We start from the raw sequence: 25,925 nt of genomic DNA, 5'->3' as shown, positions 1-25,925 counted from the left end.
TGTAGAGCTGGATGAACATAGCAGGCCGAGCAGGAAAGCTGACGTTTCGGGCCTAGCATTTCTGAAGAAGGGTCTAGGCCCGAAACGTCAGCTTTCCTGCTCCTCTGATGCTGCTTGACCTGCTGTGTTCATCCAGCTCTACACCTTGTTATCTCAAATATTAGAGTTATTCTCATTTGTGCTGCTGACACATTGACAAATATGGAGTGAGGGCTTGAAAACAATGAGTTTCAATTCATTCCCCAGTTCTTCAGCTGCTTTAGGTTTTGGATGGAACTGCACACCAAGTGCTTTCCTCACCTCAATGAAAATGAATATGATGATTTGGAGACTGAGTTCATCTCAGAAGGCGCAAAGGAGTTCCTCCCTGCAGGTTAACAAAGAACAAAGAACAAAGAAAATCTAGATCCTGTATCTAAACCTGTCGCCTATTTTCCAAGGATCTGTATCCCTCTGCTCCCTGCCCATTCATGTATCTGTCTAGATACATCTTAAATGACGCTATCGTGCCTGCCTCTACCACCTCCGCTGGCAACGTGTTCCAGGCACCCACCACCCTCTGCGTAAAGAACTTTCCACGCATATCTCCCTTAAACGTATCCCCTCTCACCTTGAAATCGTGACCCCTAGTAATTGAGGCCCCCACTCCGGGAAAAAGCTTCTTGCTATCCACCCTGTCTACACCTCTCATGATTTTGTAGACCTCAATCAGGCCCCCCCTCAAACCTCCGTCTTTCTAATGTAAATAATCTTAATCTACTCAATCTCTCTTTATAGCTAGCGCCCTCCATACCAGGCAATATCCTGGTGAACCTCCTCTGCAGTGTCTCCAAAGCATCCACATTCTTTTGGTAATGTGGCGACCAGAACTGTACACAGTATTCCAAGTGTGGTCGAACCATAGTCCTATACAATTGTAACATGACCTGCCAACTCTTGTACTCAATACCCCGTCCGATGAATGAAAGCATGCCGTATGCCTTCTTGACCACTCTATCCACCTGTGTTTCCACCTTCAGGGTACAATGGACATCAAGGTTACATCGGAAATAGTAACGGCATTGTTAATCTTGGGATTGTGACATCGTTCATAGAAACCCTCCAGTGTGGAAACAGGCCCTTTGGCCCAACAAGTCCACAGCGACACTCACAGCATCCCACCCAGACCCATCCCCTATAGCTCACCTAACCTACACATCCCTGAACACTATGGGCAATTTCGCATAGCCAATCCACCTAGCCTGCACATCTTTGGACTGTGGGAGGAAACCGGAGCACCCGGAGGAAACCCATGCAGACACGGAGAGAACGTGCAAACTCCATACTGACAGTCGCCCAAGGGTGGAATTGAACCCGGGTCCCTGACAGTGTGAGGCAGCAGTGCTAACTACTGAGCCACTGTGCCGCCCTGATTGTGTTTCATTGCTCTGAGGAAACATGGCTGTAAATATTATCTGTGCATCTGTTCTCTGTATGGATGCAGTCAATGTCCATCTATTGTCAGTACAGATGCAGTGAATTGTCAGCTAGGGATTTTACTGAATATTCTGTCAGAAGCTCAAACTTAATGGCACATGAGCAGACTATTCAGCACATGCTGTGTTAGCTGCCAGTCTGACCCACTCAAAAGTTCTTGGCTCAGAGTACACTTGGTTACAAGACCTCAAATGCATACCCAAATGTTTTTTAAATGCACAGGGGTTTTCTGCCTAGAGCACCCTCTTAAACATTGAGATCCAGATTTCCTCTACTTTCTGGATGACAAAATTACTTCTCAATTCCAGTATAATTCTACTGCCAATTATCTTGATTTGTGTGTCTGTGGTTGGGTCAAGTGTGTTAGCACAGTGGGTGATGTGTGGAGGAAGAGCATGCAAAGAGGGCGGCAGAGAGACTTCGCTGAGGAGTACTCTGGAAGAAGTTGGCTCACTCACCACAACTGATCAGCAGAGTGAGGAAGAAACATCCCACCCCAGTGAGAAGCAGGACGAAGAGCATCCAATAGAGGATGGCAGAACGACTTATTGTGGGTGAAAGCGTGGTCATCAGGTGTGAGGCACTCTCTCTGTTGTTGTATGGGGCACTGGTTTGGCCCATCCCCCAAAACTTCGCTGTTTCAGTCACCCGAGCCATCTTCCATTTCACCTGGAAGCCCAATTAGACCAGGTCTGCAGGGACTCCATGTACAAAACTCTGGATAAGGGGGGAGTGGGGATCATACCCAATATTGCCTTCACCCTGATGGCCACCTTTGTATGTGGCTGCATCAAACTGTGCGTAGATCTTCGGTACGCAAACACCAAGCATCACTACATACTGAGGTTCTACATGTTCCCGGTGTTGTGAAGGATGGGACTGGCCTTGCTGCCGCAGAACGCTCCAAGTAGTTGGACCGTTCCATGTCACCCGTCGTTCGTAGAGAAATTTGCAAAGAAAACCACCTTTGACCAAAGGTCCATCAGGAAGTGGTCAGCACATAGCGTCCTTGAGACCCTGACAGAAAAGGAGAGGGTGGATCCTGTTGTGTTGTTCCCCAAGCAGACTGTCAAAGTCATCTGGCAGAATGCCTTATCACCAGAACTTTCCAACAAGCACCAGGACATCACTTGGCTGGTGGTGAGAAGGGCTCTACCTGTAAGATCGTTCATAAGACCATAAGACATAGGAGCAGAAATTAGGCCATTCAGCCCATCGAGTCTGCTCTGCCATTCACTCATGGCTGATAAGTTCCTCAACACCATTCTCCCGTTTTCTCCCCATAACCCTTGATAATCAAGAACCTATCTACGCATGCTCGCCTAGTCAGCCTGCGCCACCACCCACTGCCCTCAAAGTAGCTGCAGGGGAGTTGAGACTGTCACACATCTCCTTCTGGATTGTGCCTTTGCAAAGGTAGTCTGGAGGAAGATGCAGCGGTTTGTGTCGAGCTTCATCCCGAGCAGTTCAGTGACATGGGACTCTGTGCTCTATGGTCTGTTCCCTGGGATGCACACTGAGACAAACATTAACTGCACCTGGAGAACCACCACCCCTGTGAAAAACACTCTTTGGTTTGCCCAAACCTTGTTGGTTTTCCAGAACAAAGAGCTGACCCTAACAAAGTGTCTGCAGACTGGGCACATTCCAAGATCCAAGACTATGTGTGAGGGACACACTAAACGTTGGGGCAGTTGCCACCAAGGCACACTGGGGAAAGACCACTATCTGATGTCTTTCTGTTGAAGGTAAGGGGGGTCTGTTTAGTTCTTGGACCTTCTTAGTGCCTCAAATATATGTAAATACTAGTATTGAGTAAAAGAGGTCTTTGGTTGTTTTTGGGATAGAGTCAAAGTTCAAAGTTCAATGCCTTGTTTGCTTGCTTGATGTGCAACTGTGTGGAACTGAGCTGCTTTGTGTCAATGTATTTATCCAAAGATTTTTTATGAATAAAGTATATTTTTGAAATTTTAGAAAAGCATTCTGGGAGAAGTCAGCTCAGTCACCCAAACTGATCAGCGGAGAGAGGAAGAACACCCCCACCCCAGTGATAAGCAAGAGGAAGAGCATCTAACAGAGGCTGGGAGAGAGATTTTGCTGAGGAGCATTCTGGGAGAGGTTCGCTCAGTCACCACAAGTGATCAGCACTGTGAGGGAATAGTAAGCCCCAAAAATTACATTACTGCAGTGTTTCCATCCTTCCTTCCTCCTCTAACCAAAGAAAATGAAGAGAACGATTGAGAGAGGCTAAGTTTGTTGTAGTCTTGAGGGTATTTGGTCTGTTTATAAAGATTGTGTTTGTAATTTAAGTAACCAGACTGCGTTGCTAGTTGGTAAAATTGCATGCTTAGGTGAATATTGGGCTTCAGTGAGTAAGGCGAGCAAGATAAAGGCAAGGTATGATTCTTTGATTTTACTTAGCGTAAAGGGGCAGAGATGGCTGTTAGGACAATGGTGTGCTTCTCCTGCCAGATATCTCTGACAACAATATCTGCAGGAGGTGTGACTGGCTGCAGCTTCTCACAGACCGCATCATTCGGTTAGAGCAACTGTTGGATATACTGAGGAGCACACAGGGGGCACAGAGTGTGGTAGACACTAGTTACAGGGAGGTGGTCACACCACAGGTTCAGACAGGTAGATGGGAGACCATGAGGAGAGGCAGGCAGGTAGTGCAGAAGTCTCCTGTGGCTATTCCCCTCTCTAACAGGTATACCATTTTGGATATGGTTGTGGGGAATAGCCTCTTAGGGGAGTATAACAGCAGCAGCCAGACCTGTGACACCACAACTGGCTCTGCTTTAGAGCAGGATCGGGCAAGATCCAAACAAGTGACAGTGGTAGGTGAGTCGCTAGTTAGGGGCACTGACAGGTGTTTCGAGACTCCAGGATGTTGTGTTGCCTCTCTTGTGCCGGGGTCAAGGAAGTCTCTGAGTGGAAATTCTTAAGAGGGAGGGTGAGCTGCCAGAGGTCATTGTGCACAGTGGTGCCAATGACATTGGTAGAAAGAGGGATGAGGTCCTACGGACTGATTGCAGGGAGTTAGGAAAGAGGTTGAAAAGCAAGACCTCAAGGGTAGTAATCTCTGGGTCACTACCAGTGCCACATGCTGGTGAGGCAAGGAATAGAAAGATTGGACAGATGTAAGCGTGGCCGAGAAGCTGGTGCAGGGGCAGCATTTCAGGTTCTTGGATCATTGGGACCTTTTCTGAGGCAGGGGTGGCCTATACAAGAGGGATGAGTTACACCTAACCTGTAAGGAAACTAATATCCTTGCAGGGAGGTTCGTTAGTGCTACTCCGAAGGGTATAAACTAGAGTGGCAGGGGGCTGGGAACCAGAGCAGCAGGTTAACAAATGGAGAGATCGAGGCGAAGGTAGATGTTAGGACCAGTAAATCAGAAAGGAAGGACAGGCAGAGACAGGTAAATCAAGACAGTGGTACTAATGGGCTGAAGTGTGTTAATTTCAATGCAACGAGTGTTATAGGAAAGGCAGATGAGCTTAGAGCCTTGATCAGTACATGGGACTGCGATGTTGTGGCCATTACAGAGACTTGGTTGAGAGAGGGACAGAACTGGCTGCTCAACGTCCTATGGTTTCATTGTTTTAGACAAGATAGAGAGGAGTTGCATTACTAATCAAGGAGAATGTCACAGCTACACTTGGAGAGGACACTCTGGAGGGCTCATCTATTAAGGCAATATGTGTAGAACTCAAAAGTAAGATGGGTGCAATCACTCTGACTAGATTATACTATAGGCCCCCCAACAGCCACCGAGACATTGAGGAACAAATATGTAGGCAGATGAAAGATGTAATAACACAGTAGTCATAGTGGGTGACTTTAACTTCCCCAATATTGACTGGGACTCCATTACAGCAAGAGGCTTAGATGGGAAACAATTTGTGAAGTGCATCCAAGAGGGTTTCTTGAAACAGTATGTGGATAGTCCAACTAGAGCACAGGTCATGCTGGATCTTGTATTGGCTAATGAGCCCAGCCAGATGACTGACCTTGCAGTGGAAGAGCATTTTGGAAACAGTGATTACATCTCCTTAAGTTTTAAGATAGCTCTGAATAAGGATAAGTCAGGACCTTGTGACAAGGTACTAAATTGGGGGAGGGCAAAGTATGCCCGCATTAGGCAGGAGCTAGGGAGCGCTAATTGGGAGGAGCTGTTATCAGGCAAGTCCATATTTGACATGTGGGAATTGTTTAAAGACCTGCTGATGAGAGTTCACGACCAGCATGTTCCAGTAAGGAGGAAGGACAAGGATGGCAAGGTAAGGGACACTTCGGTAATGAAGGACAATATGAATTTAGTCAAAAGGGGAAAAAAAGGGCTATGTAACATTTAGGAAGCTAAAATCAGACAGGGCCCATGAGGAACGTAAAGAAAGCAGGAAAGAACTCAAGCAGGAAATTAGGAGACCAAGAAGGGGCTATGAAATGACCTTGGAAAGTAGGCTAAAAAAAATTCACAAAACATTCTATACATACATTAAAACATGAGGATAAATAGGGAGAAGGTAGGTCCACTCAAGGATAAAGGAGGGAACTTATGCTTGGAGGCAGAGGATGTGGGTGAGATCCTAAATAAGTACTTTGTATTGGTATTCACCCAGGAGAAGGATACGTAAGATTACTCTGGTTCATACTAATACACTAGGACATTTTGAGATCAACAAAGAAGTGATGTTGGATTTCTTGAAGAGCATTAAGGTGGATAAGGCCCCGGGGCCTGTTGGTATCACCCCAGGTTAATGAGAGAGGCAAGAGAGGAGACTGTGGAGCCTTGACCAAGATCTTTGTATCCTCATTAGCCGCTGCTGAAGTCCTGCAGCAAGTAGCTAATGTTGTTCGTCTGTTTAAGAAGGGAAATAGGGATAATCCAGAAAACTATAGACCAGCGAGTCTCACATCGGTGTTTGGGAAGTTATTGGAGAGAATTCTTAGAGACAGAATTTACCTGCTTAGGAAGTGTGGCCTAATTAGGGACAGTCAGTGTGGCTTTGTGCAGGGCAGGTTACATCTTACTAACTTGATTGAATTTTTCGAGCAGGTGACAAATTTAATCGATGATGGTAGAGCAGTGGATGTTGTCTACATGGATTTTAGTCAGGCTTTCGACAAGGTCCCTCATGGAATGCTCATCCAGAAGATTTAGATGCATGGGGTCCATGGTCACTTGGCTGCATGGATTCAGAACTAGCTTGCCCATAGAAGGCAAAGGGGAGTGGTGCAAGGGTGTTTTTCAGGCTGGATGTCCGTAACTAGTACGTGATCCGTACTGGCACCTGTGCTGATTGTGATGTATGTATATAAATAACTTGGGTGAAAATATAGATGGATGGGTTAGTCAGTTTGTAGATGATACAAAGATCATCACAGTTGTGAATACTGAAGAACTTTGACAAAGGATACAGCGGGATATAGATCAGTTGCAGATATGAGCAGATGGAGTTTAATCTAGGTAAGTGTGAGGTGCAGCACTTTGGGAGATAAAATGTTTAGGAAAAGTGTACAGTTCATGGCAGGATCCTGGACAACATTGATGTATAGAGAGATTTTGGGGTTCAAGTCTATAGCTCCTGGAAAACGGCCACGAAAGTAGATAGGGTGGTGTAGAAGGTGTATGGCACGCTTGCTTTTATTTGTCGGATAACTGATTACAAGAGTCAGGATGTCATGTTGCAGCTTAGTAAGACTTTGGTTAGGCCACACTTAGGGTACAGCGTTCAATTCTGGTCACAACATTACAGGAAGATTGTGGAGGCTTTGGAGAGGGTGCAGAAAAACATTTGCCAAGATGCTGCCTGGATTAGAGAGTTTGAGCAATGAGAGGCTAGAAAAACTTAGCTTGTTTTCTCTTGAGTGGCAGAGATTGAGGGGAGACTTGATAGCAGTTTATAGAATTATCAGATGCATAAATAGGGTTGACGGTCATAATCTTTTTCCCAGAGTTGAAATGTCTAATAGTAGGGGGCATTTATTTAAAGTGAGGGGGGAAGTTCAAAGGAGACGTGAGGGGAAACGTTTTTACACAGAATGGTAAGTGTATGGAACGCCCTGCCAGGGGTGATGGTGGAGGTAGATATGATTGGGGTTTTAAAAGAATGGAGGGGTGTGGACCAAGTTCAGGCGTACTGTTTGCTCAACACCATGAGCTGAAGGGCCTCTTCCTGTGCTAAATAGTTCTATGTTCTGCATAAGTTGTCATATCAAAGGGATACGTGCACAAAATCACATAATGTTTGGGGTAACGTAACAGCATCGATAAAGGATTGACTAGATAACATAAAAGCAAAGTTTGGAGATAAAATGGTCATTTTAAGTTTGACCAGCTGTAGAGACTTTGGTGCTGGGTTCTCAACTATATTTACAATCTATATCAATGATTTAGATGACAGGACTAAAGGGGAGGTAACTAATTGTGCCAATGACACCAAGATAGGTAGGAAAGTAAAGTGTTAAGTGAGGGTAAAGAGTATGCAAAGGCATATAGTCAGGTTAAGTGAATGGACAAAAACGTTGACAGATGGTAATGTGGGTAAACATGAACTTGTTCAGTTTGACAGGAAGAATAGAAAAGTAACATGCTATTAAATGAAGAGTGATTGCATGACTCTGTAGTGCAGAGGGATCTGGGTGTATTGGTACGTGAATCACAAAGTTAATTTGTGACAAGGTAGCTGAATGAAATGTTGTTTGTCTCAAGTGGAATGAAATATAAGAGTAAGAAAATTTTACTGCAGTTTTATAGGACCTTGGTAGATGATGTCTGGAACATTATATAATTTTGCTCTTCTCATTTGAGAAAAGATTCAATTGCTTTCGCAGCAGTGCAAAGAAGGTTCATTCAACTCATTCCTGGGATAATTTAATGAAGAAAGGTTGAACAGGTCAGACACATACCCATTGGAGTTTAGAAGAATGAGAGGTGATCTAATTGAAACATACAAGATCCTGAGGGGACTGGATAATCTGGATACTCAGTCAATCTTTTCTCTTCTGGGCAAACCAAAACTAAGCCACACAGTTTAAGAAAAAGACAGAGATGATGGAAAAAATTATTCTCTTAGAGTGTCATTAGAGTGTGGAATTCTCTTCCCTGAAAGATAATGGAGGCTTGGTCTTTACATGTATTCAAGGATGAGTTGGAGTGATTCTTGATCCATACCGGAATCAAAGGCAGGAAAGTAATGACCACAACTCGATCTTAAAAAATGGTGGAACAGACCCAAAGGGCCAAACAGCCTCCTGGCTGCATCTATGTTCCTAAGAGAACGTCTTTAAAAGAGCTTTTGAACATAAAATATTATTCTGTGCCCTGATGGAAACATCTTGGGACAAGCTTCTTTGAAGAAAAAAGAAGACATTCTTGGTTGCAGTAGACTATTACTTCAGATGAATAAAAGTCAAACAACACAGCATATCTGAAGCAGTGAGTACATCACTGAAGGAGACCTTTGCAACAAAGAGAATGCAGACCAAGTCATCTCAGATAATGGCTTACATTTTATCAATGAATACTTTGACTATAACATCATATGGGTTTGTCCATTATACCAGCTTACCAGGATTCCTCAAGTCAATGGTGAAGCTGAAAGATGAGTGTGTACAGCTGAAAGCTTTGCTAAAAGGAATGATAACATCCAGTTTGTAGTTCTGAGCTATCACTCATATTCACTACAAAAGTATCTAGAAGGAAGAAGACAACTGAGAGCTCCCTGGTCTCCCACATACGTGCATGCTCTGTTACAGGACAATGAATTAGAGAAAGAGGATAAATATAATTTCAGTCAGATGAGGGGCTATGAAAAATGTCACAAACTTGCAAACTACTGGACCTCCAACTAAGACAGCCAGTTTGGATTTGCATCATCTTTTCAGTCCTACCTCATCCAAACCAAAAATGATAAATGGAGATGGAACGGGCCTGGCTGCTACACCAACGTAACCTTTTATCCCATTATGGGTAGCATGTTGGCTAAATGGTTAGCACTGCTGCCTCACAGCGCCAGGGACCCAGGTTTGATTCCAGCCTTGGGTGACTGTCTTTGTGGAGTTCCACATTCTTCCTGTGTCTGCGTGGGTTTCTACCATGTGCTCCAGATTCCTCCCACAATCCAAAGATGTGCAGGTTAGATGGATTAGCCATGGTAAATAATCCCATAGGTGTCCAGGGATGAGCACAGTAAGTGGGTTAGCCATGGTCAATATAGGGTCGGGGTGGGGAGCGGGGGCGGATTCTCTATATAGAACCTATAGGTTGAATGGTCTCTTTCCACACTGTCAGGATTCTATGAAGCAGTCTTGTATTCAATCAAACAAACAGAGCAGAGATGCTGCCTTCATCTACGAATCCAGATGACAGCCTGATTGGTAAACTAGAGTCATCAGCTGATTCCAATCCTACTCAGCAGAGTCTGACAGACCACACATTGGGCTCAAATCCCTTTAAAGGAGCAGAGACCTATTCTGGTATCAAACAGTATCTGCCTCCATAAAGTGAAATGGAAGGAGGAGACTTGAGGAGGGTGGATGCAAGAAGGGAGGAGATTAATTCTAGCTTTTGATTTGCTAATGAGACACAATAAACATCATCTCAGGAAGTGATGCAACATTAGGTGATCTTACTGCCTCTTGTGGAACCTCAAGATGAAGCCACAGTTTCAGAATAAAAGTTCGTATTTTCATTAATTCAGCAAACTTGGTCATTATCCAATATAGCTTTACAGGACCGAGAATAACACAAAGGTCACACAAACCTGTTTCTGCAGCAATGTGGCTTAATGTTTCATTATTTGACTTCCAATATTGTTTTGAGCTCACAGTGTAGACACACAGATCATCTTTTGAAAACTCCAATTGTGTAGATCCTTTTGTCTGAAAATAAAAATCTGAAATGAGAAAAGTTGTTTCAAAATGTCTGCTCCCTAGTTCAATAATTAGAGACAGAAACAATGATCAGAAATCTCATCAACTTATTACTTTCTTGCAATTTAAGCAAAATAGCCTCACATTTGTTGAGATGTTCCTTCTCATTCCCCCCATAATTTCAGCGGGATTCCTCATCCAGGGACACAAGCCGTGTCGTAGGTGTGTTTGCTGTTTAGTGGAGTGGAATGGGTTGAAGACCAGAGCAGGACTACAGCAGCAGAGAAGGAAAAAATGGACTCTCTTTAAGTTATCTTTCTTTATTTTTATTTTGTTAATGAGAAATGCGCTGATTCATGGCAATGGTATAAAATTTTCATGGTATTTTATATTGAATAGTCAATACACGAAATGATTCAATCGATCAATCCAACGTAGAGGAAATGTCCATAATCTCTGGAGGGGCAGCACGGTGGCTCAGTGGTTAGCATTGCTGCCTCCAGCAATCTGGGTTCAATTCCACCCTTGGGCGACTGTGCAAACTCCACACAGACATTCTCCCTGTGTCTGCGTGACTTTTAGATAAGCATATGAATACGTAAAGAATGGAGGGATATGGATCAAGGCAGAAGGAATTAGTTTAATTTGGCATCAGGTTTGGCACAATATTGTGGGTCGAAGGGCCCATTCCTGTGCTGTACTGTTTTATGTTCTATTAAAAAAAAACTAGAGATCTTTAAGTCTAGAAATACTCAAAAATTGGTTGCCTTCCCTGAACTCACATCACATTGCGATTTATAACATTACTCAGCCACTGGTATCACACTGTGATGGATTCTTGATCCATATCTTTCATCCTCCTCCACTTACCTCTTTCTCTCGAGACAACTTCCTGCAGTAAACATTACTTAAAACACTTCTTCCTCCCATTGCACTGACATCCCACTTTGAACCAAATACCCAGATTTACTCACTGTATATCTCTTTCAAACAGGCAAAGTCCTTCAACTGACTGTGCTCGTTACTGACCACACTAAATATATATCCATAATACAACAATGTCCCAGCTCTATATGAATAATAAAACAACTGTACTACACCCACTTGAGGCCTAGTACTGCCAGGGACACAGGCACAGCTGAATAATAGAGGAAGGAGTATTGTGGGCAGGAGTCATGGGGGATAAGGAGTTGTCAGCAAGGGCATGAGGGTGGCTATTAGCAGATGAAAGCAATGGCAGGTGGATGATGCTTTTACATCATGGACTTAATCCCTAAACACCAAGCTCCTGCCAGATTAAATGCACCCCCACCAATAAACCCATCACAGAGAGGGCATTAAATTCGACCCAGGGTGTCATATTGTGCCCTGTCTATTTAGTGCTCATACTATTATTTGTTAGGTGACACTGTGATGTTAATTGTGGCTGAGCAGTATTCAGCTGGACCTCTGCAAACCCTTTTGTTTAGAACAGTATCTTCCTTTAGGCCCTGAGCTGTACCAGATCAGCATGGATTGCACTGAGTAGAAACACCAAAGTGATAGCACATACCATCTGTTTAGTCCATTTCGCTTCATATTGTTTCCTTATAGTCTTCTTTACATGTTCGTTGCGATGTCTGATGCAGTATCGTTCCTGCTTTACGCTATTTTCCAGCAGCTGGTCGTCATCCTGTTTGAAAGAAAAGAAGAATCAATTCTGTTCTCAATGCTGAGAATGTTTCTCTTGTATCACTTACAGTTAAGTTCATGTCTTCATTAGTTAAATGCTGTTCTCTGAAATAAGAAAATCAGAGCATATCAGTGTCAAGATTAATAATTTGGCTGACATATTAACCGAAGCTAAGTGCAAGCACTCCCATCGAAGTCAGAAGTTTGTGGGTTCAAATCCCACTCCAGAAAATGGAGTGTAAAATCTAGGCTGATGCTCTAGTGCAGTCCTAACCACTATTTGTCCTTCAACAATCACTACATGTGATTGTAATGTCACTGCTGTTTGTAGGAGTTGCCATGTTTCCAACATTATAACTGTGATTACTCTTCAAAACTACTTAATTGGCTGTGAAATGTTTTGGGTTAAGTTTGTGAAAGACGCTATAGAAATTCAAAACTTTTTCTTTCCTTCAATTCTGCTTATGGCAGCAGTTTCCCAGGATTGGAGGATTGCAATTTCAAGAAAAGAGATTATACATGAGGTGACTACTCTCTGGGTCAGCCTAATATCAGTGGTGGTGATATAATTACAATGAATGAATGACACGACAGCCTAAAATTTGTTAATGGAATATCATGCTCAAAAGACATGAAATAAAATACCACATGAAGCTTGGTTACCTACATTTGAAGGCCACAGGATGAGTAATGTTTATAGGGATAGTGACAGCATGAACATAGAATTGATGAAGAGATAGAAAGCAGAAAGTAGTGGTGAACAGGCCAGGCAGCATCAGAGGAGCAGGAAAGCTGACGTTCCGGGTTGGGACCCTTTCTCTGAAGCGTTTTCCAGGGGTCATTGAGAACAATATTCTTTTTGGTATATTAATGTCTTGGATTTACAAATAATTTCAAGATGAACATAATCAGATTCCCTACAGAGTGGAGATAGGCTCTTTGGCCCAACAAGCCCACGCCAACCCTCAGAGGCATCCCATCCAGACCCATCCACCTATAACCCACCTAACCTACATATCCCTGAACACAATGGGCAATTTAGCATGGCCAATCCACCTAACCTGCACATCTTTGGACTGTGGGAGAAAACTGGAGAACCTGGAGGTAACCCATGCAGACACGGGGAGAATGTGCAAACTCCACACAGACAGTTGACCGAGGGTGGACTCGGACTCAGGTTCCTGGCGCTGTGATGCAGCAGTGCTAATCACTGAGCCACCGTTCCACCCTGCAATGACATGGAGCTTGGAAATATAATATAAAGGCTGAGGAAGATAACAACAGACTTCAGGAAGACACAGACAAAGGACAACAAAGTGTGAAGTGATCAATTTCTGCTAGGAAGAATGAAAAAGGCAGTAAATGGGGGCAATTTGAAAAGGAGCTACAAGAATAGCCAGGCTTATTCACAGTAAACTATAATAGTGAGAGATGATGGAGAAGCTGTGATTGTTCTCATTGGACTGAAGACCGTTAAAGGCAATTTAACAAAGACTCTCAAAATCATCAAGAATCATTGACCTCTCAACCAAAGGGAAAAGATCCATTTTATGCCCCTCATAACTTTATACATCTCAATCATATCCTCATTCAGTCTCCTCTGCTCGAAGGAAAACAGCCCTACTCTATCTAACCTCTCTTCTTAACTGAAATTCTCCAGGCCAATCAACATGCTGGTAAAGCTCTGTCGTACTCTCTCCAGTGCAATGATCTGGATTCCAGAACTGCACAAACATTCCAGCTATGGCCTAACCAATGTTTCATGCAGTTCTAGCATAACCTCCCTGCTCTTAAACTCTATGCCTCCACTGTATACCATATGCCTCCTTAAAACACTTTATTCACCTGTCCTGATACCTTAACGAACCAGTGTATAAGTACACCAAGGTCCCTCTGATCCTGGGTGCTTCCCAGAGTCCTATTGTTCATCATGCATTCTCTTGCCTTGCTCGTCCTGCCCAACTGCCTCATCTCACATTTATCCCAACTGAGTTTCATTTGCTACTGATCAGTCCATTTGACCAAAATAGGATAAAGAACCATGGATGCTGGAGATCTGAAACAACATCAAAGTGTTACAGAATCTGTGGAAAGAAAAACACTTGAGTTAACACTTGAAGTCCTACTGGACTTGATTCTGGATTCCTCTCCACAGATTTTGCTGGACCTGCTGAGTTTCTCCAGCACTTTCTAATTTTGTTTCGGCCCAATTGACCAGCTCCTCTATATCCTCCTATAATCTAAGGCTATCCTCCTCACTACAACCATCCCAATAATTTTTAGGTCATCTGTGAACTTAGTGATCAACCTCCCCCGCATTCAAGTCTAAATAATTTATATAAACCACAAACAGCAAGACCCCAACACTTATCCCTGAGGAACCCTACCGGGCACAGGCTTCCAGTCACTAAAACATCCCTCAACCATCACCTTTCTGCCACTCAGCCAATTGTGAATCCAATTTAGCAAAATTTCTTGAATTCTTCCTTTGGGCTCTTACCTTCACTATCATCCTCCATGAACCACCATGAGGTAGTAATTGAGATTTGCCACATTAGTATTTCCTGGGCCCCAATGGGAGACTTAGAAGGGCTTCCAAAATACATTTGTAGTGATTGGAACCAAGTGGGTCTTGTTGACTACGAGATCTATGATTGACCCAGGTTAAAATCACCAATCAGGAAGCTCTGGCTGACCAATACAAACAGGAATTAATGGGCCCTCTTGTGGTATAGTGGTAGAATCCCTACCTCTGGACCAGAAGGCCCAGGTTCAAGTCCACCTGCTTCAAAGGTATTTAATAACATCGCTGAATAGGTTAATTAGGATAATAGGTTAAATAAACAAATATAAACAGGAGATTTAGAATCTCCTCAGTTCAGGGGACTGACCCGAGCAGGTGGCCACAGCCAGTATACTGTGCACAAATAAATAAAGGGTGACTTGGTGACAGGATTCCGGCCTCTGTGCAGTTATTTCAGTGGTGACAGGAGAAAACAGTACGTGCCTGAAGAACATTCGCTCGCAACAGTAATCATGGAGTTAGGGTAAGCATTTCTGGCATCATGTCTTTATTTGGGAAGCTTTACTTGTCTGCCATTGAAGACAGGACCCAGTTTGTGGAAATAATGCATTTTTTTTCCTAGGCAAATGACACTGGGGCAGACGAAAAGCAACGAGTAATCCTTCTGACTGCTTGCAGACCTGCAGCATTTTTGGTCATATGGGGCTTAAAGTTCCCAGAGGCACCAGACATTAAAATCTTCCAAGAGTTAACTGAGTTGGTTAAAGAATATTATGACCCCAAACCTCCTCCAATTCTGAGACGCTGTCGGTTTTATTTGGCTGTTACAGAACTGGGGGAATCCGTATCGGGATTTTTGACAAGGTTAAGGCGACTGGAAGGTGCATGTGATTTTCAGTTAACCCTGAATGAGATGCTGATGGACCATTTGGTATGTGGGATAAATGATGTAACCTTGCAGAAGCGCCTACTAGCTGAAGCCGAACTGAACTTCAAACAGGCACTAAACTGGCTTTGTCATTAGAAAATGCAGCAAGTGGAGCATGGGAACTACACAGCATCCCAATGGAAGTGGATACCCTCAACTATCTGACTGAGCTTGGGAAACACCACTTAAGTGTCAGCAATCACACAGCCTCATGCAGGGCATGTCCTGAGCAGAGAGACCCTAGGCCAGCCCACAGCAGAATCCCACAACAAAGATCAGCCTCAGCCAAGTGGCTAAATGTTCTTCAGGATCTGGGCCAGCAAGCCATCGTCGTTGTCACCAGTATGCAGACTGGAGACAGCAAAGGAGTCTCACGAGGTCTGATTTGAGTAAAAAAAATGTAGGCCGGTACCCAGAAGAGTGTGCACCCTGGAAAGACCACCCCACCCCCCCACCTCACCCTCCGACATGTGGGTTGGAACAATTAAATTGCTTAGCAACTTCCAAATAAGAACTGATTAAAATTAATGTTTGGTTAAATGGTCACCCAGTTTCCACGGAGGTCGATACCAGCGCAGCCATATCTATGGTTGCAGAGCTTGTCTTTAACAAGATTCACTCAGGTCTCCAACCTTTAAGTTTTTGCAAGGCCTCACCTAGACTGAGAACTCACGCTGAGGAACCGTTGAAAATTAAGGGTACAACTTCGATTCTGGTTTCCTATGAGGAGAAGCAGTCGGTGCAGTTACCACTGATGGTAGTAAAAGGCTCGGGCCCAAACCTATTGGGGAGGAATCGGTTGAGAAAGACTCAGCTAGATTGCCTCAACATTTTTTGCCCCCACATTCATGAGAATAGTTTGGGTAATACCTGGACTTGGTTGCATATCCACTGCATCAGTCCTTTATGGGCTTAATGTTCTTGGTCATCATGGACGGCCATTCAAAGCGGTTGGACGTGCACAAATTTTGTTCAGCAAACTCAGGAATGACTACTCAGGGATGGGAGCATCGTTCGCGATACATGGACTCCCAGATGGACAATGGGGTGTCATTTACAGCAGGGAATTCAAGTATTTTCTAAATTCGAATGGCATTCGGCATGCAAGGACAGCTCCATAACATCTATTGTCCAATAGTCTAGCAGAAAGAGCAGTCCAAATGTTGACGGCAGGCTTAAAAAAAGCAGCCTACAGCTTCCTTGAATACTAAATGGTCCCATTTCCTGTTCAATTATAGGGCCACCCCTCATGCAACAAGGATAGCTCCAGCAGAGTTGCTGAAACAGCAGCAGGAACACCAAGGCCAGCCACATGTCCCCTCTAAGTGAAAGATTCCATCTAATTTAGGGGATGAAGTTTGGTGCTGGAACCATGGGAATGACCCTGTATGGGTGCAAGGCAATGTTGACGCGAGCTCAGGTCCCGTGACTTACAAAGTTCAGGTAAGTGAGACAGTCCTGAACAAATATATGGATCACCTGAAAGCTGTTACCTCGTAAACGGGGCAGAAGCAAAACACACCTGCCCCTTTAGAACATCCAGAAGGCCTGTCAGAAACCGTAGGTTCTACCCCTCCGTCTACTGTCCAAGGGAACCTCAGAGCCCAAGGTATATGCAGCCTTAATACTATTACTGCCAGAAGAAGAGGAGGAAACTTTCCAGAGATGCTCTGAAAGCAAGAAGGACAATGGTCCGGTACATGCTACTCATGTAAGAGTCTGAATCAGAGAAACAACCTGAGGCGAAAACATTGCAGGAACGGCTACAAGAGAAAGACCAGGCTTACATCCCCGGACATAGAGGGAGAGGGATGTAGTGATTGGAACAAAGTGGATCTTGTGGACTAAGAGATCTTGATTGGAGTTGTTAATCTGGGACAAATCAGGAAGCCCTGGCTGACCAATATTAACAGGAGAATCAGAGTCTCCTCAGTTCAGGCGACAGACTCCAAGCTGGCTGGCTACAGCCAGCGTACTGTGCACAAGTAAATAAAGGGTGACATGGTGACGGGTTACCGGCCTCTGTGCAGTTATTTCACATTTCTTTAAATTTTCCAGTCACCATCACCAACTGTTTGTAGATTTCCTGGTACTCCCTCTCAGCCTGCATCAGGAAAACTGGAGTGGAATAGTTTGACACACAACCTTATCCATTAGATTCCAGAGGCCAGATTTTCAATGTAAATCTCAAACTCACACCCAGATTTGTTACTAATGTGCCTTTAAATCTAAATTCCTTAATTGGCCAGGAGGTGAAGCAAGTTCCCTGGAGGTGGAGATGCCGGTCTGGCACCAGCCACAGACTCAGCAGAAGCCATTGTAGAGGCTGTTGTTGCCTTGCTGATTAGAACAGGTAGCTTCTGGGGAAGGCCATGGCCACAGAACGAGTCAGACAGCAGAATCGCATGACGAGGTAAGGACTCATGCTCATAATAGAACTAGTCAGCTCCACGTATTTGCTTCCCAGACAATTGCAGAGGAAATTATTTTGCCCTGGAGCAAATTCAACAGATGTGCTTTTACATGCAATGTTAAAATCTGGCTTGCTGGAAAAAATGTGAACATTGCATTCAGGAACAAACCGACCTCTTTTCAAAATTCTTAAGGAAGTAAAGGGCACTAACTGTCGCTTTATGCATTTCCAACTCCCTGTCTCCCATTAGCACTTTGAAAATTCAAAACAATCTCTGGAGATGCTGGAACCAAGATGACCTCAGTTTTCAAAGACCTGTGACAAAGGCCTTTCAAAGCATTCAGAGAAACCAAGCTCAGCATCACAGAAACATATTTATCACAATGAAAAAATTAACAATAGAATCATTTGGACCTGGAGCTTCTGGTTAAAAGGAATCTGCTCATCGGTGCCACAGAAGTCAAAGAAGGAAAATGGAAGAAGGGTGGAGGGAGATCTTCAACGTAATCCCTGCCCTAAAATATAGTTACCCAAGTTTCCTCTTGCCTTGTGGACAGATATACCAACCAACCAGTCCTCACTTATTCACAACTTAACAACGCGAGCGGGTGAGGCTTGTTTTGAACAATTCTACTCTAATCAACTCCAGGTTAGTAACAGCCCTATAAAGGACATGTTGTGGCTCACAGTACAGGGGCCTCTAAGGTAGAGGCTGATCCCAAGTCAGTTTGAGTTTGTTTCTGATTGGCCTGCTCCCTACAGAATGGAGTATAGAAAACAGACCATAAGTAAACACACCAGAGACAGCACTTATCCACAATCCAGTAAGGGTTCCTGTCTGTAGTTCGTTCATGACTGCTCCATCCTGATCAGAATAAAGGAGAGTCAAATAAGCAATGTGCTAGGAGGAGGTCATTCAGCACATCCTTTCACTAACCACAAGGTACTCAGAGACCAGCACACACAGCAATAAGGTATTCCTCATGAGGAAAATAAACACAAATATGGACTGCTGCTGCTCCATCATTTCAATGAAGGTCAATAGTAGAGAGTTGGGAATAATGGGTTGCTTTTGGATTGACAAACTAAGAGAGGCCCCAAACGGTTTACAATTCATACTAATTGACTTAGGTGAAGGATAGATATCTTCTAAAATCAACCTGTTCTGAGATGTTGCTATACACACTGGAGCAGATGGGACTTGAACCTAAGCCTCCTGGCTCAGAGGTAGGGATACTGCCAGTGCACCACAAAAGTTCGTGAGGAACCAATTATATTGCTGCTAAGTTTGCTGATGATCCAAAGATGGGTAAAAAAGCAAGTGGTGAAAAGGATGAAGCAGGTATATAGTAAGTAAGTATATATAGCTGGATTAAGTGACTCGGCAGATGGGGTATAATGTGGGAATACGAGAGTTTACATGCAGGAAGAACAGAAAAGTAGCTCATTATTAAAATACAGAAAGACTGCAGAACTGTATGGTCCACAGTGATCTGGGTATTCTGGTAATGAATCATAACAATCCACATTCAAGTGCAGCAAATGATTAGGAAGGCAAATGAATGCTGTCCTTTAAGAGGGCATCATTGGCTAGGCCAGCGTTTGTTGCCCATCTTGAATTTCTTGGAGGGCAGTTAAGAGTCAACCACATTGTGGATCTGGAGTCACATATAAGCGAGGCTAGGTAAGGATGGCAATTTCTTTCCCTAAAGGGTATTAATGAGTTTTTCCAACAATTAATTCATGGTCATCTTCTGATTCTCAATTCCAGATTTCTAACTGAATTCAAATTCTATCATCTGCCATGGTGGAATTTAAACCCAGGTCCTCAGAGTGTTACCTGGGTTCTCTGGATGAACAGTCCCGAGATAATACCACTAGGCCATCGCCTCCCTAGAGTAAAAGCAGGGGCGTATAGCTACAGCTGTACAACGGCCTTAATTAGACCAAATCTGGAGAACAATGTATAGTTATTATCTCCTTACTTATGGAGGGATAGAAGCAATTCAGTGAAGGTTCACTTAGCTGATCCTTGGGATGAAGGAAGTGTCTGCTGAGGAAGGGTTTGATTGGGCCTATACTCATCAGAACTTCAAAGAATGAGAGATGATCTTAGTAAAAAAAATAAGATCTGAGAGGACCTGACAGTTGATGTTGAGGATTGAGATGCTGAGTTGTGGCTCTGTTCTGAAGAAGGGTCACTGGACCAGAAACATTAACTCTGCTTTCTCACCACAAATGCCACCAAATCTGCTGAGTTTTTCCAGCAATTTCTGTTTTTGTTTCTGATTTCCAGCTTCTGCAGTTCTTAACATGTTTTTGTTGTTGTTGTAGTAGATGTTGAGGATGTTTCCCTCGTGAGGGAAATCCAGAACTGTGGGCACAATTTAAAAATGGGTGCCTCCCATTTAAAATGGAGATGAAGAGGAATTTCTCCTCTCAGTGTGTTCAAGGCTTTGGAATTTTGATCCCCAGAGAACAGTAGGGACAGGGTCACTGAATATGATCGAAGCTGAGTTTTAAAAAAAAAAATAAAATCGATCAACAAGGGAGTGAGGGTGTTGGCGGTCAGGTAAGAGAATGGAGAAAAGGCTACAATCTGATCAGCCATCATCCATACTGAATGGTGAAGCAGGCTAAAGAGCCCAAATGACTTATCTTTGCTCCAATTTCTTGTGATCATCCAACAGAATAAAAAGAATTGTAAGTCAGGGTATATAATTTAGTCAATATGTTTAGGTCATTGTTATTATTCACAGCATCCTGTGAGGGGATAAGACAGGCCAAGTAGTATTTGATGACGGATGCATGATCAAACTGTACCCTGACTGTTCTTATCCTGTCTCTCTCTCTCTCTCTGCTCCTGAGTTATCACTGAGAAGTTCCAGAGGTTCTTCCCTGTTTGCAGTAAAACAAAAAGGTGTGGATTTCTCTTCTAGTGGTTGAACTCATGAATGTAGAAACCTGTTTCCCAATCAATCAGGATCACAGCGATGCTATACCCTCAACTCCATTTACCTACATCTGTTCCACATCCTTTAGTATTTACAAAGTCAAAGTCAAAGGCCCTTTCTCCTCATCCCGACGTCTACCCCAACTTGGTTTCCGATAGGATGTGAACAAGCAATTGTTCCCCATCACTACTTGCCCTGGAGAAGGTGGTGGTGAGCAGCTTTCCTAAACTACTGCAGTTCCCGAGCTCTAGGGACATTCATAATGCTGTTAGGGAGGGAGTTACAGGACTTTGACCCAATGACACGAAAGGAACAGTGATGTATTTCAAAATCAGGCAGATGCATGGTGGAGGAACTTGCAAATGGTGGTGTTCCCAGGTGTGATCCTCTTGTCCTTTTAGATAGTAGAGGTCATGGATTAAACAATGGAGGTTATAATAAGCTGTGACAATAACTTAGCAAATAATAAAAAAAATGGGCAGCAAGGGCTTCTTTAAATATATAAAAAGAAATGGAAAGGCCAAAGTGAACATGGGCCCTTAGAGGACAAGAATAAATGATGAACCAAGAAATGACAAAAAAAAAAGTTGAATAAATATTTTGCATCAGTATTCACACTAAGTTGAGGACATTCATGGCTTTCTAAAAATACTAGATGAAACACAAAAATATGGAGAATATAAATAGAAAAACTATCACGAGAGGAAAAGCAGGAAAGGTAATGGTGTTAAAGGCTATAAGTCCCCTGGACTTATTTGCAACCTAGAATATTCAAGGAAGCAGCTACAGAGATAGTGGATGCAATAACAGTAATCTTCCAAGAATCCTTAGATTCTGAAAAAGCCCCAAACAACTGGAAATGTGCCAATGTAACACCCTTGTTCATAAAGGGAGGGAGACCAAAAAAAAGGTAACAATAGGCCAATTAGCCTACCATCAGTTGGGCTCTAACATTTTCCATCAGATTCTATTACACAGGGTGTAATAGCAGAATATTTAGAAATGCATAACATAATCAAGCAGTTGGCATGGTTTTGACAAGGGAAATCACTCCTGAAAAAAATTTAGAATCCTTAGAAGAGGTAACAAGCAAGATAGATAAAGATGTATAACAAGAAAGAATTAGGTATGTTATTGATGAAAAACTGGATAAAGGGCTATGAGGAGCAGGCAGGAAAGTGGAGTTGAGACCAGGATGAGATTAGCGATGATTGTGTTAATTGGTGAATCGGCTCAAAGGGCTGTATTGACTATTCCCACTCCAATCCCTTCTTTACCCATAAAGGGTAACTGGTAAATGTATTATATTTGGATTTCTACAAGGCATTTGGTGAGGGACCACACATAAGGTTGCTCCAAACAATAAGAGTCCATGGTGTTGGGAAGCTTAGGAAAATAGAAGGTGTAGGCCATTCAGCCCATCCAGCCTGTTCCACCATTCAATTACAACGCAACTGTTCATCTACCTCAAAGCCACTTACCTACACTATTGAGGTTGGTTGTCTCGCCGAACTGGTTTGTTGTTCCGCAGACGTTTCATTACCATGCTTGGTAACATCGTCAGTGTAGCCTCTGATGAAGCGTCGGTGTGTTTTCCCGCCTAGTTTTTAAACTCTGGGGTCCGTTGCGATGGATTGCCTCACTTCCGGGTTTCCTCCGCAGTGGAATGTATATGGGGTCGAGTTCAATGTGTTTATTAATAGCATGCTCTGATGCCCAGCGGTTGTAGAAGTCTTGTGGGGAGTTCTGACGTGCTCCTGATGTAGGGTAGTGTGATGAGTCATCAGAGTGGCACACAAGCCCATGTAAACCCTACGACAAGTGCTCACCTGAACTAAAGACCCACTCCCTGCCATGGACGGGACCAATGTCATCTACAAGATGCCCTGCAGAGACTGCGAGAAACACTACATCGGACAAACAGGAAGGAAACTAACAACAAGAGTACATGGACACCAACTGGCTACAAAAAGACACGACCAATACTCACTCATCTCAATCCACATGGACAAGGAGAACCACGACTTCGACTGGGACAACACCAAGATCCTGGGACAGGCTAGGCAGAGACAAGCACGAGAATTCCTGGAAGCATGGCACTCCATGAAGCATGCTATTAATAAACACATTGAACTCGACCCCATATACATTCCACTACGGAGGAAACCCAGAAGTGAGGCAATCCATCGCAACGAACCCCAGAGTTTAAAAACCAGGCGGGAAACCACACCAACCCTTCATCAGAGGCTGCACTGAGGATGTTACCAAGCATGGTAACGAAATGTCTGTGGAACAACAAACCAGCTCGGCGAGCCAACCAACCTCAACACCCACAACCCGAGCTACAGATCAACTCCAAAACCTTAGAGACCTACATCTCCATGTCCCTTGATGTCATTAGTTTCTGGGAATTGACTGATCTCCTGCTTTGAACATATTCATGTTACAGCTTCCAAAAATCTCAAATTCCAAAGACTCACCACCCTGGGTGAAGAAATTCCTCCTCTCACTCTGAAACACCTGGCCCTTATTCTGAGATTATGCCCCTTGGTTTAGACTCAGCAGCCAGTAGAAATATCCCATCCACATCCAACCTGTCACATCCTGTAAGAATTTTATGTTTGAATGAGATCACTTCTCATTCCTCAAAATGAGAGATTACAGGACAGTTTTGTCAATCTTTCCTCACAAAACAAACTGACTGTCCTAGGGATTAGTCTGGTGAGCCTCTGTCATATATGGTAATCATATTCCTCCTTAGCTAAGGTAACCAAAATGATGCAGCGTCACCAAAACTCTATGCAATTGCAGGAAGGCATACTAACTTCTGTACTTTAATTCCCTTGCAAAGACAATCAATATGCTCTACGCCTTTCTTATTGATTGTTGCACCTGCATGCTAGCTTTTAAGAGACCCAAGAACAAGGATACCCAGTCCCTTTAGACTCCAAGTGTTCCCAACCTCTCACCAGTTAAGAAACACTCTGTCCTCCTGTTGTTCCTACCGAAGTGGACAACTTCTCACTTATTTAGATGACATTCCACCTGCCATGTCCTTTCCAATCATTCTGCTTCTCAGAGCCTTCTTGAAACTTAGTTGTATAAGACCATAACACATCGGAGCAGCAGTAGGCAATTCAACCCATTGAGTCCATCTGCCATTTAGTGAGACTGTGGCTGATCTGATCATCCTGCCTTTTCCATTTTTTAAATATTATTTTCATATTATCATGGATAGAGGATTGGCTAACTAATAAAAGACATATTGTGGCAAAAAGGGCATTTTAAGGATGATCGCCTTAACTAACAGAGTGCCACAGAGATCAGTGCTAGGGCCACGATTATTCATAAAATATATCAATGACTTGGTTGATAAAAGTGAATATATCATGGCCAAACTTGTAGGCAGAGAAGAGGACACAGAGTCTGCACAGGAATATATAGACAGGTTAAGCGAGTGGACGAAGAACTTGGCAGATAGGACATAAAAGAGGAAAATGTGAGGTTATGCACTTTGGTGGGAAGAATACAGGAGCAAAGTATTATTTAATTGTAGAAAGGCTGAAAGCTGTAGCACAGAGGGATTTTGGGGTCCTTGTGCATGATTCACAAAAAGCTGGCAAACAATTTCAGAAAGTCATAGGGAAAGCAAATGCAATGTTAGCCTTTATATCAAAGGGAATTGAGTTTAAAAATAGGGAACTCTTGTCAAAATTATACAAGGCACTAGTCCATATCTAGAATACATGAACAGTTTTGGCCCCCGTATCTAAAGAAAAATATGCTGGCATTGGAGGCAGCCCAGAGAAGGTTCACCATGCTGATGCCAGGTGTGACAGGATTTCTTATGAAGAGAGGTTGAGTAGATCGGGCCTGTATGCATCGGAGTTTAATAAATGGGAGGGGACCTTCTTGAAACATTCAAGGTTTTTAGGACTCATGACAGGTAGATGTGGAGAAGCTGTTTCCTCTTGTGGAGAGTTGAGGACTCTGTTTTCACTCAGTGAAAAACAGAGATGAGGAGGAATTTCTTCTGTCAAAGGGTAGTGAATCTTTGGCATTCTTTACCACAGAGTGCCATCAAGGATGTGTTGTCAAGTTTATTCAAGATAGATAAGATTTTTAATCATTCAGGGAATTAAAGGATATTGAAAAGGGCAGGAATGTGAAGTTGAGGATTATCAGATAAGGCATGATTTCATTCAATGGTGGAGCAGACTTGATGAGTCATATGGTCTACTTCTACTCCTACATCTTATGTTTTAGGAGGTGCTGTTGAAGGAGATTTGGTGACGATTGGCATACACTGATAACAGGAGTGAAAGGAGTAAATGCTGAAGGTGGTGGATTGGATGTTGTTCAAGCAGGACTGCTTTGTCTTGGTTGGGCTTTAAAGTCAAAGGGGATCTTGGTCAGAGTTGTGAGGGATTAGAGATGGAGAGAATCAAAGCATAGAGATGGAAGAATGAGGCTCAGCAAGTAACAGGAAGATTCAGGATTGGGATTGGATCTGGGATGACTGTAAGTCCGAACTGGCTTCACAACTTGGAAATCCTGTCACTTCAAGGTGAAGTTTACGTCAAAGTGTCCCTGATGTTATCAGACTGGGAGTCTGTAATGATATTAAATTCCCCTACCTATCTTTTGCAAGGGGCTGTGAAGGGTTTATTTTCCGTAAGCAAAAGTGTAATGGGACAGTATTCCAGTTAAGTTGCTTGAACAAAATGTTTTATATGCCTCTGACACGAGAATTAAATTCAGATTGTTATTTCTAAAGCCTGTGATGCACTATAAGCAGCACAACAGTGGGAGAAGTGTTCCATTATCAGGTGATAGATGTAACTTTAACATCAGTATATTTTCGATAATTGCACAGACCTTGCATATTCTTGCCACTCTATATCATCTGTCTTTGTACAGATGAAAGCAATGTCATGACATCTTCCTCCATTTGTAGCACATTTTATAGTTGTACCAAAAATATCATGCGCTATTTTTTCATCAACAGCCCTAGAAATCGCTGACACAATCCAGACAGATGAGCAGTTACTAAAATCCTGCAAAACACACAAGAAT

The 25,925-nt window shown here is 43.3% G+C and overlaps 1 protein-coding gene across 1 annotated transcript in view; it reads right to left on the bottom strand.

Moving 5' to 3' along the window:
* Positions 1-25,925, bottom strand: part of LOC109918735 (nuclear GTPase SLIP-GC-like) — a 140,931-nt gene that overhangs the window by 27,545 nt on the left and 87,461 nt on the right. The window contains exons 7-10 of the mRNA XM_048612969.1: positions 25,728-25,906; positions 12,099-12,135; positions 11,912-12,031; positions 10,251-10,368 (exon numbers count right to left, since the gene is read on the bottom strand). Coding sequence (XP_048468926.1) covers positions 10,251-10,368; positions 11,912-12,031; positions 12,099-12,135; positions 25,728-25,906 — 454 coding nt within the window. The remainder of the gene's footprint in view (positions 1-10,250; positions 10,369-11,911; positions 12,032-12,098; positions 12,136-25,727; positions 25,907-25,925) is intronic.

Source organism: Rhincodon typus, chromosome 27 (genome assembly GCF_021869965.1).
Source record: "Rhincodon typus isolate 14 chromosome 27, sRhiTyp1.1, whole genome shotgun sequence".
NCBI classification, from domain to species: domain Eukaryota; kingdom Metazoa; phylum Chordata; class Chondrichthyes; order Orectolobiformes; family Rhincodontidae; genus Rhincodon; species Rhincodon typus.
This window is presented reverse-complemented; position numbering and strand designations above follow the sequence as displayed.